This window comes from Microtus ochrogaster, chromosome 18, assembly GCF_000317375.1.
Source record: "Microtus ochrogaster isolate Prairie Vole_2 chromosome 18, MicOch1.0, whole genome shotgun sequence".
Lineage (NCBI taxonomy): Eukaryota > Metazoa > Chordata > Mammalia > Rodentia > Cricetidae > Microtus > Microtus ochrogaster.
This window is the reverse complement of record NC_022020.1, coordinates 40103752-40118285: the sequence shown is the minus strand read 5'-3', so window position 1 is coordinate 40118285 and position 14534 is coordinate 40103752. Positions and strand designations below refer to the sequence as shown.

Genomic DNA, 14534 nt, shown 5'->3' with positions numbered 1-14534 from the left:
AGTGGATGTGGGCAGGTGTGGCAGGCTGTGGGTGGGCAAGGTAGGTCAGATCATCATGGCGCTAGGGCAGACCTTCAGGTGTAGAACCCCTCTGGCAGCTGTCTTGATGAACTGCCTGCTATTGACTGAACGGTGTCATAAAGTCAGGTTTGAGCTCAGTGACTGTATTAGACTTCTCTAGAACTGACAGAATGAATACGGCTGTGAGCCAGCCAGCCCAACAACCGCTGTTCATCAATAGAAAGTCCAAGAATCTACTAGGGGTTCAGCTTATGAAGCCGGATATCTCAACCTGTGAGTTCGAGGCCAGCCTGGTCTACAAGAGAGAGTTCAGGACAGGCACTAAAGCTATACAGAGAAACCCTGTCTCAAAAAACCAAAGATAAAAAAAAAATAAAGTAAAATAAAAAAAAAAATAAGAATGTGAGTGCATCCTGGTCACAGGGAAGAAAGCAGAGGAGGTGTCAATCCAATCCAAGAAAGGCTCTCAGAAGTTGCGGAGGAAGGGAATCTTTCCTTCTTTTCATTCATCCACCCTTTATGTAAATGACCTATACAATGGGTGGAGCCAGACCAGACACCTTCATCCACCAGGCACAAGCTGTGCAGTTGGAAATGGTAAAGCAACAGGAGCCTGGTCATGCCCATGGAAGAATAACAGAATCCCATCTGTGACTGTCACCACTGTTTTGTGCTTACAACCACTGTCAGCTCTGTTTAATACCCTGTGAACAGGGGGAAATGTCATTCAGAGTTCAACATGTTAATATGGAAAATCGTGATTTCCTAAGTTCCCTTATCCTCACCGTGGTCATGGGACACAATTGAGACTTGTTAAAACGTAGCACAAGTCTACTGGGTGGAACTTCTGTTTTCCCAGAAAGACAGCAGAACTTGTTTCTGCCAGAAGTATGAAGTGAAGCCTGGAGTGGCCGCAGCTCTATTATAATCAGAAAGTCAAGTCATGTTTGGACGGTGGATACTGAGGCTAGCTCCATCCCTTGGGGTGCCTGACTTTAGGTTTCCTGAGGATAACAACAATAGATCTCTTACTTGCTTAAGGAAACCAGTCAGGGGCTGGAGAGATGGCTCAGAGGTTAAGAGCATTGCCTGCTCTTCCAAAGGTCCTGAGTTCAATTCCCAGCAACCACGCAGTGGTTCACAACCATATGTAATGAGGTCTGGTGCCCTCTTCTGGCCTTCAGGCATAACGCAGAAAGAATATTGTAAACATAATAAATAAATAAACAAATATTTTTTAAAAAAGAAAACTGGTCAAAGTTCTATGACATACAACCTTAGACACTCCTAACATAAAGGAAAATCTATGCTAGAGATGTCTCTAGATGTCCATGTGGAGCTAATGTGTGAGCGAGTATACAGAATTCTGCAAACCCAGGAGTCTGAATCCTGTGTATATATATATATATATCTATTCGACATAGAACCAAATTAAATTGCATTGAGAGTGAAGTCCTAACACAGCAAAAGAGCTATGGTGAGCAGAATGCACAAACTGGCCCCTGGTGTTTACAGCCTACCTAACTCCTTCCATGTGGGACTACCGTGGGATAGTCACCTCCACGGTTACATGTCTGTACCCCTCAGTCCTAGCAGACTGATGGCTTTCAGGAAGTGGCGAGGGCTAGAGGTGGCCTCAAGCAGCTGAGAGCTGCCTCTATCAACAGTCAGCAATACAAGGCATCACTCCTACAGATTCAGGCAGAAGTCTGTCCAAGTGAGCATAGACACGGGCTTAAGCGGACAAGACCACATCATGGCTGCCCTTGATCACAGCCAGTGAGACTGACTCCTGACCCATGGAGACTCTGTGTGACAACGGTTACTTGAAGGTTTGTGTCTGAGGTGACTTACTATGCTGCAACGGGACACTGGGAGGGCCAACGGATGGACAGGTAGTGAGTGGGGATGGGGATGCACCCTACAGGAGTGTTTCTAAAATGGGGCAAGGGGAGGCAAGACAACTGTGCAAGCCTTACAACCTGACTTTGACCCCCCACAATGTTCTACACGCTGTCTCTCCGGTTTTCTCTCTGCATGTCGAGGACACAGCACTGAAGGCATCTTTCCTTTCTGTTTACAGGAGGGTACGGAGGGAACCGATCGCCACACAGACTTTCTCCACGACACATTTGGAGGGGGGGCAAGAATTCAGATTAGAGACAAACCCAAGACAATAGGTTTCCAGGAGGGCTCAGCTGCTCGCAAGATAAATCCTCCTTGTCTACTTCATCTGATGATTAACTGTCCCGCTACACAGCGTCGGGGCAAAGGACCTTTCTGATGTGTGTGCAGATAAGCACTTGCGCACGCACATGTACCTTTTCAGGATGGAGCCATTCCCTTTCCCTTCCGACATTGATAGAACTCGCTGAGAACTTATTACAGACAGAAAAGACCTACATGCATATGACGTGGCTAGAAAAACCTACTATTTTCCCCCCAGAGAAGTTCAAAAACAATTTTACAAAGGACAGAAATAAAAAAGAATGGAAACAAAAGCATCTGAATAAGCAGAGACAAAAAAAGAAAAGAAAAGAAAGGAAAAGAAGCAAGCAGAGCTATTTGGAATTGGGTTGCCATGAGATAACCCTTCCTGTATCCTATCACTCAGTCTTCTCAGGGCTCCCTCAGAGCTGGTACAGGGGTGCTGCTCTCTTGGTTTGACCCCACAGAGCAGTTTTCTAGTTCATCTGAAATGTGTACTTCATTACATTGAATAAAAGAGAACGCGATATTTGACTCAAACCCTAAGGAGGCAGTAACAAAAGATGAGGATAGTTAATTCGAAAATGAGCCAGCCCCGTATTTCCCTGAAAACGTTGTGAATAAAGGGGTGGGCTGGAGCTGACAGAAAACAGCTGGAAGAGCATGACGCCAACCACGCTCAGAAGTCTGCAGTGTGGGGCGGAGGCTGGGGCCTGCGACAGCACAGCTCTCTGCAGGCACGGCCGTGGAAAGTTATGAGTGACTTGGCAGGGGTAGGTGTGAGTGGGGTACGGGGCTGGTGTCTTCACATACTTAAAGGCCGACCCTCACAAGAGCCTGTGCCTGAGCCAGGGGACACCTTGTTCCAAAGAACAGAATGGAATCTTGTTTAATTTGCCACCCCTACCTCCTCTGGGCACAGCAGAAGCTATGAAGGAACCGAGATTAGAGGAACCTGAGGTCAGATTTCCAATGACATAAACGTTCACACAGAACACATATGATGCTCTCCAATATCCCAGACAGCAGATAGTTAACTCTGTTGGAAATACAATGGAGAAGACTGAGGCCGGTGCGGGGAGGGGGCAGGCGCAGCAGTACACACCTGACATTGTAGCCTGTGAGGGAACCATGAGCTTTCAGGGAACCTGGAACCCAGCTGGAGATGTGGGATAACGAAGCTTGGATTGTGTTAAGACATAATTTTAATTGTTTAAGTAGAAATGTCTATGTTAAATGGAACAGGTGTTTGAAGGGGAAATCAAAGATTAAAAAACAGGCAGCTGGCGCTGGAGAACTTGAATGTCCTGCTTTGTTTTTAACACACGGGCAGATGGTGGGCATTTAGCCTGGCAAAGACAGGGAAGTGCGGGCCTCTACAGGATGTCCTTGGGTGTGGCTAACAGGAACTTTTCTTAGGAGAAGCAGCAGAAACAGGGCTGGCCAGTAGGTGGTTGGAAGTGGACAGAATGATGATGCCTTCAAAGACACCTGAGACCCCCTCATCCCCAGAGCCCATGAGTGGTGCTCCTGTGCAGAATGGGGCTTTACAGACAGGATTTAAATGCAGGATGTTGATACGGAATAGCTGTCTTGGATTATTATTGGGATGGGCCCAATGTGGGTTGTGAAGACGGGAGATGACAGGAGGGAGGCAGGAGCAGGAAGGATGGTGGCTGCCAGCTTGGAAAATGGAAAGGGCCACGAGGAATGTGGGCAGCAGCTTGGAACTACAACCGGCAGGAAACGGACTCTCCTATGGGAATGCAGCCCTGTCCACCCACTTCACGCAAGATAATAAATGTGCCTTGTTTTAAGCTGTCCTTTCTGCTGTTATTTGCTGTAACAGCAATGGGGAACTAACACAAAGTTTGAGAACACTGTCCGGGGAGTCACCATCTGTGGCACAGTAGACAGTTCAAGCCCACATCAATGAGAGCGGAGAAAGGTCTGGAAATGCAGGCAAACTCACATGGAGTAGAGAAAAGGGAAAAAGATGAGGGCCAGACTGTTGGCACAAGACAAAATAGCACCGCTCTGGGGTGACAGTGAAAAACCAAGGGGTGCTCATGGCAGGAATGCGGAAGAATGAGATGGTAGGACCTAGTGACATTCTAGAACGGTCAGGTAAGAGAAAGGCCAGAAGGACCTTCAACACTCCGAACCTTGAACTGTTAGTTCTAAGCATTGTCGTTTTGTGTGTGTGTGTGTGTGTGTGTGTGTGTGTGTGTGTGGTGTATGTATGTGGTGTGTGTATGATGTGTGTATAAGTGGTGTGTATATTTAGTGTGTGTGGTGTATGTGTATGTAGTGTGTGGTGTGTGTGTATGTAGTGTGTGGTGTGTATGTGTGTGCATATTTAGTGTGTGTTGTGTATGTAGTGTAGGGTTGTAGGCAAAGACTGTTCTTACGTTTCCTGGCCGCCCAGACCCGAATAATCGCACGCAAACTATATTAATTACAACACTGTTTGGTCAGTGGCTCAGGCCTATTTCCAGCTAGCTCTTCCATCCTAAATTAACCCATTTCTATTAATCTACGTATCACCACAAGGCTGTGACCTACTGGTAAGGTTCTGGCATGTTTCTCCTTTGGCAGCTACATGGCAGCTACCTGACTCCACCTTCTTTCTCCCTGCATTCAGTTTGGTTTTTCCACCTAGCTCTATTCTGCCCTGATATAGGCCAAAGCAGCTGCTTTATTAACCAATGGTAATAAAACATATTCACAGCATACAGAGGGGAACCCCACATCAGAGGGTGACAAAAGCACAGCTGGATGACAAGGCTTGCTCGGTGGGGAGCAGCGCCTTAAAGCCTGCACAAGGCACTCCATTCAGTCTTACTGGCACAGTGCTTCTGAGCAGTTTTATAGTTAAGATTACAGAGGGATACACACTTTTACATCTCACTAACGCACGCATTTGCCTTTTGGCCTTGCCTTTCTACCAATTCTAACACGGCAGTGGCAGTCCCACAAAGTCAAACAGCACGGTCTACCAAAAGCCTGCCCCTGCCCCCAAACTGGAGCTCACGTGCCTAGAAGGATGTCTTAAATTCTGTCACAGAGATTTGAGAATTACTCCACAATTTACTCTACCAAGCTTCATTATGAGAAACTGGACAAAGTTTATAAATAATGGAACTGCAGAAATTGAAAGAACAAGTCCAAGAGAAAGTACAGGATATTTTTTTTTGTTTTGTTTTGACAATGCTTGATTGCTGACGAGAGGGTGAAAAAAAATGTCCTAGGGCAGAGCGTGAGCAAGCCGGTCTGCACACAAGTAGCGTCTGTGGGCTGCCCCATGGACAGGGCCAGCCTAATTGGCAGTCACCCTGCTGTGTCTGTTATGGGGTCGATCCCCTGGTATCTGGAGAGCTCAGCTGGGCTGGGCTGGTCGCTGAGTACTTCATGCTGACCCAGTGGGTTAGGAAGGGGCTTGCACCTGACAAGCTGGCCAGGCTAGACTGGCAGGGAGAAGCTGTGTGCAGATGGAGAGGGACCTGCCCTCAACCTTCCGTAGGGACTTAGTTTACCAGGGTCCTAGAGGAATTTGTTTGCTCCTAAAACCAAACAAAACAGAATCCCATGAAGAAGAGGAACTCCAATTTTATGTTTGTTTCTCTCTGAGGTCCCTGGGGCTGGTGCTTTTTAAAAACAAGTCTTCTGGCTGTAGCAATATTTCATTTGTATTTTAATAAATAAAGCTTGCCTGAAGTTCTGAGAATAAAACAGCCACTCTAGTCAACTGTACAGACCAGGCAGTGGTGACACACACCTTTAATCCCAGTAGCCACACTAGCTTGTCACAGAAACCGGGCAACTAGTATGTCACAGAAACTGGGCAGTAGTGGTGTACCCCTTTAATCCCGGCCCTAGAAAAGGGAGGAGACAGTTCTCAGACACAGTATCATTCTGAGGATTCCTGGAGGCAAGATCATTACTTCAGACTGAGGCAGAGGTAAGAGCCAGTGGCTGGCTGTTTCGCTTTTCTGACCTTCAGGTTGAACCCCAATATCTGTCTCTGGGTTTTTATTAGTCGTGCTATACCTGGCAGCATCCGATGGAAATCTGTAGGAATTTGCATGGTTTCTCCAGGAGGAAACCTGAACTTGATGGAATGCTAACTGGAGAATTAAATTTACTTAATTAAACGATTTGCCATCATTTAAAAAAAAAAAGTTTAGAACATCTCTAAGAAGAAGCGAGGGAGAGGGCCTGGTGGTGCAGGCCAAGCCCAGCGCTCAGGAGGAGGAACAGAGGGAAACCTGTAGAGTCTAAGCCAGCCAGAGTGAGACCCTGTTTGAAACTAGACAGACAAAAATCTCAAAACAGACAACAGGGAAACAGGCTGGCTAATCTTTCGGTTTAGACTTAATTCTCTACTCTCTGATTAAAGTGGAAAAACTTTTCACAATGTTCTAAAAGCCTTTTCGTTCAGAATCAACACATTATGACATCTTTTATGCAGTGATGTGTCCCAGAATAAATACATAGACATTAAAAAGCATAAAACTAAAAGACTCTCCTAACAACCCATTTCTGGCTTCTTGCCCAACTATCTAATTATGGCGTGCATCCATGTGTTTCATACATATATTTCACATGTGTGAATATAACATTTATATACATATATAAGTGATTTATGTGTGTGTGTGTGTGTGTGTGTGTGTGTGTGTGATATACTCCTAGTCACAGATATGTGGAAAGAAAAATGATAAATTTGAACTGACTCATCACTTGTGATTTTTTTTTACACTCATTTGGTATTTCAAATTATTGTGAAAAATTTAGCACCCAAGTAATTCATAACCCACAAAAAATTAAGCCTGGTTTGGAGGGTTTTTTTAAGTATTTATTTTCAATTCCTCAGTGACCATTTTTTCCTGAGTATCAGTTATTTCTTTTGCACTTTTGTTTCTTTACTCCATGACTTTGAGAAGGACCTCAGAGCTAAAGCACCGATCATTCTGGTATAGTTGCTCTTCCCAACTCTGAGCACAGCTATGGGCGGGGAACGGGGGATGGGACCCTTTCCATGTGCTCCATGTGAACACATACATGAAGATACATAAGCGTGTCTAGGTACACAACATTTAAGTTGAATTTAATAAATTTCTTGCTGCATAGTGATTTTTTGTGTTTTTTAGTAAAGAACATTAAATGTATTTCTTGGACAGATGAGGGTGTTGATCTTATTCATTGTAAACCTTTAATATTTGATGCAATGTACTGCAAACAGCTTTCACCGCAGATGTGCATATGCAAGCAATTGTGACAGGAAACCCACTTATTTAGAAATAAAAACCAAACACACTAACTGGACAATCGATTTTAAAAGGAAATTAATGCCATTATAAAGAAACTACATACACAGTGGACAGTCAATGTTCTGAGGAACACAGGATGGAATCTTAACATTATATCATGGGCCACACAGAGAAAAGGAGGAAAACATAAAACCAAAGATTACCTTTTTGTGCAAGGCATGGAATTCGCTGTACCTTTTCTCAACAAAATGCTTTCTTCCATTCATTAGCACTTCTATCTTAAACACCTAAGGGGGAAAAAAAATTAAAGAGATTAATTCCACTAGTTCAAACCCCTCAGTTGTCGATGTGGTAAGTTTGTGACTGTGATATATTTCATCCCTTTAATTACAGAAGCTGATTCTCCCGGAACCCAGAAGGCTCAGGAGACCCTGACCCAACAACACTGATTAATGAGCCCTGGAACCAAATCCTCACCCACTAACTTTAGCATCTCCAAGAATGTGTCTACAGACAGGGAAACTCCCATGCACTGAAACACTAATTCATTTTTTATGCAGAGAATATCCTTCGCTTGAAATGACTTCATCAAATGACAATGACCGCACAGAGCTGAGCGTGTGCTGCAAAAGCTGGACCCCTGAGGACGCAGTCACGGGGCACCCTGACTGGGGGCTTCAAGGAAGGCAGGTGTCATCTGAGACGATCATGCAAACAGCGCTGCATTTTAGGTTAATTTCTTCCTAACCTGCATATTCGTCTCTAGTCTCAGCTGGGCTTATCCTGCTTTTTGCAAAACAGGGCAAATGCAGGGAGGGCTCATTCCCCGCCGCCCCCCCCCCCCGGCCTGATGTGAGTGACAGCCTGTGCTCTCACTTCCAAAAGGTTGAGAGGCCAGAGGCAGAGGTGCTCTGAGCACTCTAATTAGTAGGCACTAACATGACATCGTCTTGATCCTTGGGTCACTGGGTCAAGACTGGGAAGAGCGCTGAGAGGTACTGAGAGTCGTGGAAACAAGGCTCCACTCTGCAAGGGAGGAGTTACCTGGCAGGAAATAAAGAGCCAGGGCCGTTCCCGAGTCTCTGTCTCACCCTCGTTTTGCTAAGTGAGAGTTTGTAAACCCCGAGATAAGGGAATATTGGCAAGTTTGAATTCCAGTTTGAATTAACCCTTGGAAAAGAACAAAGGGCATCACAGAGTAATATAACAACAACAAAAAAACCCTGTTTATCCAAAATATAGTATGTATTTGTATTTAACACAGGACATGAAGGGTTCTATACTTTCAATATGAAAATAGAGCCCAATGGCCTTTATTTCTGCTTTGTATGCAACAACTATTTTAGCTCAGACTTACTATCAAACATAAATGCTACCTGTACTTTTGTGTGTCTTTGAATCACAAATTCTTCCACTGTAAGACGCAGTTAAAAAACAAACAAACCTGCTTTTAAAAAATTTTGCTGGAAAAAGTTTATCAATTTAATCAATATCTCATATTAACATTTCATTTCTTTAAGAATTCTTCCTCAACACTTTTCTTATTTTCTTTTAAAATATACATATGCTAACTCTTAGATACACATCCATTGCTTCTTAGAAAAACACTGGTTAGTTATTCACCAAAGAAATAATCCTTCTTGCAAAAGCCTCTCACAAAGAGAACTAGATAGACGTGTCCAGAAACAGATCTAAGAGGCAGGCGGCTTCAACCTGGCATCCCCCTTTATTGGTCAAAACAATGTGGCAAGAATCAAAGTCGTTTCCAGCCACTGAGCTGATAAAACTGACCGGGTCTGGTTACTTGGGGGTGGCATCACAACAGCCCCTTTAATTGGCTGAAGAATCCATAGGACAGATATCAGTAACACTCAACCTACAGCGTCACCTTCAGACATGAGTACAATATACATGCAGTGTCTGAATAAGCCAGAAGAGGGCATCAGATCCCCCTGGAAGATGCTGGTGGTTCTGAACAGTCTGATGTAGGTGTTGGGAAACAGACACCCTGAGCAAGTATAACAAGAGTTCTTAACCACTGGGCTGTCTCTCCAGCCTTACCCCCAGGTTTGCAAAGTGTGTCCTTCTTTTCTTGTTATTGTAATAAAATACCCTGGGAAAAGCAACTTAAAGGAGAAAGAATTTATTTGGGTCAGAATTCTAGTCTGCAGTCCTTCAGGTCTGGGAAGTCACTGCAAAAGACAAGAGTTTGAGAGAATTGGTCACACTAGATCACAATCAAGAACAGAGAAGAAAGCTGGGTGGTGGTGGCACACACTTTTAATCCCACCACTTGTGAGTTCAAGGCCAGTCTGATGCACAGACTAGACAGTTCCAAGACAACATGGAGAGACACTGTCCAAAAAAACAAAAAGCAAAAGAACCCCAGAATAACAACAAAATGGAGAGGATGGATACACACTAGTGCTCAGTTCACTTTCTCCATTCTTAGACTTGTTAGTATCTGCTGCCTAGGGAGTGTTGCTACCCACAGTGGGTATATCTTCCCACCTCAGCTAACACAGTCAAGAAAAATTACCCATGGACATACCCAAAGCATGTCACCTCCATAGAAAAAAAATGCTTATACCAGACTAGAAACATCTAATGAATAATTCAAGCCTCTCCTAAGAAGAGATTTGGGTTCTATATATGGTACAAGCTGTCCCTTTTAAGGACAGGAGTAACTCTATCCAATTCTCCCTTGCTTCTTTGTTCACCTGGCTTAAATATATTTTTTACAGGAAGCTTGAGTCAATACAAAAAAAGTTACAAGAGTTGCATCTCATTGGTCATAGCACATTCCTTGGGTAACTGATAGGAGCTGAGCCATTTACCATGGCAGTGCAAGGTTTCAAGGTTCGAGGTATAAGACTGTGATCAGAGACCAGAAACACAGGACCCTGTGAGATACGCTGCAGAGTGATCTGTATAGAAAGTCAGGTATTATCAGCCAGTCTTGGCAAGCAAAGAATTGGCATTTTTTTTTAGGTTGCTTTGTGTTAATAACCTTGGTTAGACATCTGCAACTCTGGCCAAGTGCATATCTGTAAAGTTTTTAGCTTATGATCCATTTACAGAAACATTCAGTCTAGTTTGAACTTGCTCTGAAGTAAAAATGAGCTAACTGTGTGTAGTTTGAATAAAAGGAACAAAGTAGGCTTTTCAGTGTCTTCCAGTCCTCGTGGGACAATAGATATGGTTATGAAGCATATCCTAGTATATTTTTCTATATATCAAAATTATACAGCTTACTGAGAAGTCATCTTCCTGACCATCCATAGGTATTTGTGCCCATAAGATTGAGAAACAATCATGAGATTACAAATACATATCATATGAAATTATACACTACAGTGCAGGTGTTGGGGAGACACCATAACTGCTTTAGCAAATGCGAAATGACAGACAGGAGCAACAGTTTCCAGAGTCTGTGTTCCCATAGGCTCTGCTTAGATGGGATTCTCCTCCATCAGAGAATCATTCCTCTGGTGGGTTGACATCTGAACATTAGTTGTTACCTGCTGTATATTCCCATGGTCTCTGACACCACTCCTCTAAAAGGCTATATTCAATGTAAAGGTTCAAATATAAAACAAACTAAATACAACATGATTTGGTACCAAGCTTTGCTTGATATAACTCTTGAAATAGTTTGCACTGAGCAGCACACACTCAATGGTTGTGAACTAATGCTTTCCCCTCTACAGTTCTAAGCACACTTCTTGATTGCACAGTAAAAACAGAAATACATACACACACACAAACACACACAAATACATATAAACATACACAACACAGTTAGACTAGTGGTAACCATTCATTACTGTGCTCAGTTCTTAGACTCAATCTGTACATCATGGAAGACAATTATTATTACACATCAGGTTGTAAGTATGTTAAAACCTTGTCAGTATAAAAATACAATGAATTTTGTGTTTTCAATGGGTTTCAGGTGTGTGGCTGCTTGTGCATGTGCTTCTCATACTTTTTCTTTCTTTTTGTCCCTCTCTGTTGTTTTGTTCTACTCTTGTTTGTTTGTTTTATATACTTGATTATTTTCTAAAAAGAGAGAGAGAGAGAGAGAAGGTGTGGCATTGAATGGGTGGGGAGGTAGAGAGAATTGGGGAGGAGATGAAGGAGGGGAAAATATGATCAAAATATATTACATGAAAAAAACTATTTTCATTTAAAAAGAAAATGACCATGGGAAGGAAAAACATGAGAAAAGACATGATATAGATACAGCCTTTAAATCTCTTGATTTAAAAAAAAACTTTTATTTTTAGCATGATGGCTCAATAGGTAAAGGCACTTGATGCATAAACCTGGTGATCTCTTTGATCCCCAGAACCCAAATAAAAGTGGAAGGAGCAAATCAATTCCACAAAGCAGTCCTTCACACAACACATGTAGTCAAAGATGTGAGTGTAGGAATGCACACTCATACGTGCATGCGCACGCGCACACACACACTATAATATATTCATTCCCATAAGGCTGACACTTCAGAGTTCTAGAGCCATGCATGTGCAGACAAGCCCTCTGGTAGAAGTGCCTAAATGTTAAAAGGTTCTCTGTGACCCATGTGTGCACATGAGTGGTTACATCCACTGACTCAGCTAAGCCCTTGTGCGCATGCGTGAGCCTGTCATCTGTGTATGACGTAGTCACGCCAACCCCCAGTGCTCGCTCTTGCGCGCTCTCTCTCTCTGTCTCTCTCTGTCCCTCTCTGTCTCTGTCTCTGTCTCTGTCTCTGTCTCTGTCTCTGTCTCTGTCTCTGTCTCTGTCTCTGTCTCTCTCTCTCTCTCCACACCGATTCCCCAGGCCCTGTACACGCCCCCTCTAATAAACTCCTAAGCGGGTTTGTTGGGTGTTCCGTGTTTCCTTCTCACTCACGCCAGGTAATTTCAAAAAAATGCTTTATAAAATTAATCTCATCCTCATGGCGAAAGCTGAATGTGGAAGGGAAAGAAACACAAGGATGGGATCAGCTAAGTTAAGTTCATTTTGCAAAGTGCCTGGGAGTCAGCAGAGACTTGAAAATTGAGATACAAGGCATGAGAAGGGCTATGGATTCCTGAGAGCTGTGATGCTTCAGTTCCGGGTTCTCTGGGGCCCTGGGCACATCTTATTTCTCCTCTGCACATATTTTGCTTTCAGACATCATAATAATGATGCCAGTTAGGTCAAATGTCTGAAATGTTTCTGTAGAGACAGAAGGAAATATTTGTCTTGCATTTATTGGTATTTGTGGGATTGCTGGATTAGATATAATTTCACGGCTTCAGGTTTTCAATCTTAAACCCTAGTGGTGATTTCAGCGGCTGTCTTTTGACTGATTATTTGATTATGAAAGTCTTCGTTTTTCTTCTTCTTTTAAACCACATCACCAGTATGACACAAAACCAATCAATCAATTCAGTGAGGAAAAAAATGCATTCAAACCCATCAGGTCATATGCATTATTGCCTACATAGTTTTTCATTAGCTTCAGTATCACGTGACTTTGACTTAGACACTCAATACAATATGAATGCCGCTTCGGCTTGGCTTGCTTGAGCTGTGCTAACAAATCACATTTGTTAAACAATGAGCCATCCCAGAAGAGAACTGCTCTCTGGGCCTTCCCATTCTTCTTTAGGATCTACTAGAATGAAAATAGATTTTATCTCCACTACTTACTAACTGGGCAAATCTCTAAATAACAATGATACGGTATCTTTGCCATTGAAATAAACATAACAAGACAGAACTCTTGACAGCACTGTGCTAGAGAACACTTGCCTTGGTCGCAAGACGAACAAGAAGAGGGAAAATTATTGCTATTTATGAAGAGGTGGACAAAATCCCCAGAAGAAAGCAGAAAACAGTTTCCATGGGCTTCTAAAGACAACCTGTCTCGACTTGTCACACAGTTAAACAAGAATCCATCTTTCTTCCCACAAACTACTTAGCGATAGATTGTGTCCCCTAATCACAGATCCATGGCTTGGGGTGGAGAACAAAATTTATTTGCTTCCAAAACCTTCCAGAAACTGCAATTTACCTAGTGAACCTTGTCACCACAACCATCTCCTTCTTTACTCCCCAGCCCACCCCCAATCACGCGGATGGACACTGCCTGTGAAGAGCTGGCTCTTATCACACAGTCTTGATTTGTAATAAGACTTCCCAATAATGATGCCTATTTATGTCATTAACTTAAATAACGGCTGGTAAAACTCTTTCTTAGGGAGGTTACCGGAGAGAGGACAAGGTGACTCCAGGTAACCCAGCTACCACATCTGCCCCTCTCTGTCTCCACCGCCAGAGGCGCTGACCCCAGAGTGTGCACATAGGGAGTGTGTATTCGCCTCTGTCAAAGCCCACTCAAAATTAAAACATGTGGTCATTCCAGTGACTCAAATCACATCCCTGGATTTTAGCTTAGGATTTAGGACCTGTAGTCAGTGTTTCAGAAAGTGTTTTCTGGTTCGGGGTGCTCTGGGAGTCAGATCAAATCTCTGCATCTTCCAAAGGTGAACTTCAGACCTGAGATCAAAAACATGGCCTGCAAAAATATCCTGATGCTGCCAATGCCTTAAACAGCACCTGGCACCAAGGCAGGCTGAGTGAAGAATTGGGACCAGGTGCCAAATTCTGGATCGTAACTATTCTACAAAAGCCTGGATGTTAATGGTTTAGGCCCCAGTTTGGTGCTACCTGCTTGGGTGTATCTGCGTGCATGCATTGAGTGCATGCATGCATATATTTTTTGTTTGTTTAGTTTTTTTTTTTTTTTTTGAGACAGGGCTTCTCTGTCTAACAGGCTTGGCTGTCCTGGAACTTGCTTCGTAGACCAGGCTAGCCTCAAATATACAGAGATCCACCTGCCTCTGCCTCCTGAGTGCTGGGATCAAAGGCATGCGCCACCACTGCCCAGTGTACCAGAATCTTAACAAGAGGGCCGTATGGGAAGTCCTCCTGTCACTGAAGTTGTGCCTTTAAAGGACATAGCTCAGCCCCTCCTCTTCTTTCTTTGCTTCCTAGGCA

At 43.6% G+C, this 14534-nt stretch overlaps 1 protein-coding gene across 2 annotated transcripts in view; it reads right to left on the bottom strand.

Annotated features, from left to right (window-relative positions):
• Snx24 (sorting nexin 24) overlaps positions 1-14534 on the bottom strand; it is a 152765-nt gene that overhangs the window by 54698 nt on the left and 83533 nt on the right. For both annotated transcript variants that reach the window (XM_026783394.1, XM_026783395.1), the window contains exon 2: positions 7703-7786. In XM_026783394.1, coding sequence (XP_026639195.1) covers positions 7703-7786 — 84 coding nt within the window. The remainder of the gene's footprint in view (positions 1-7702; positions 7787-14534) is intronic.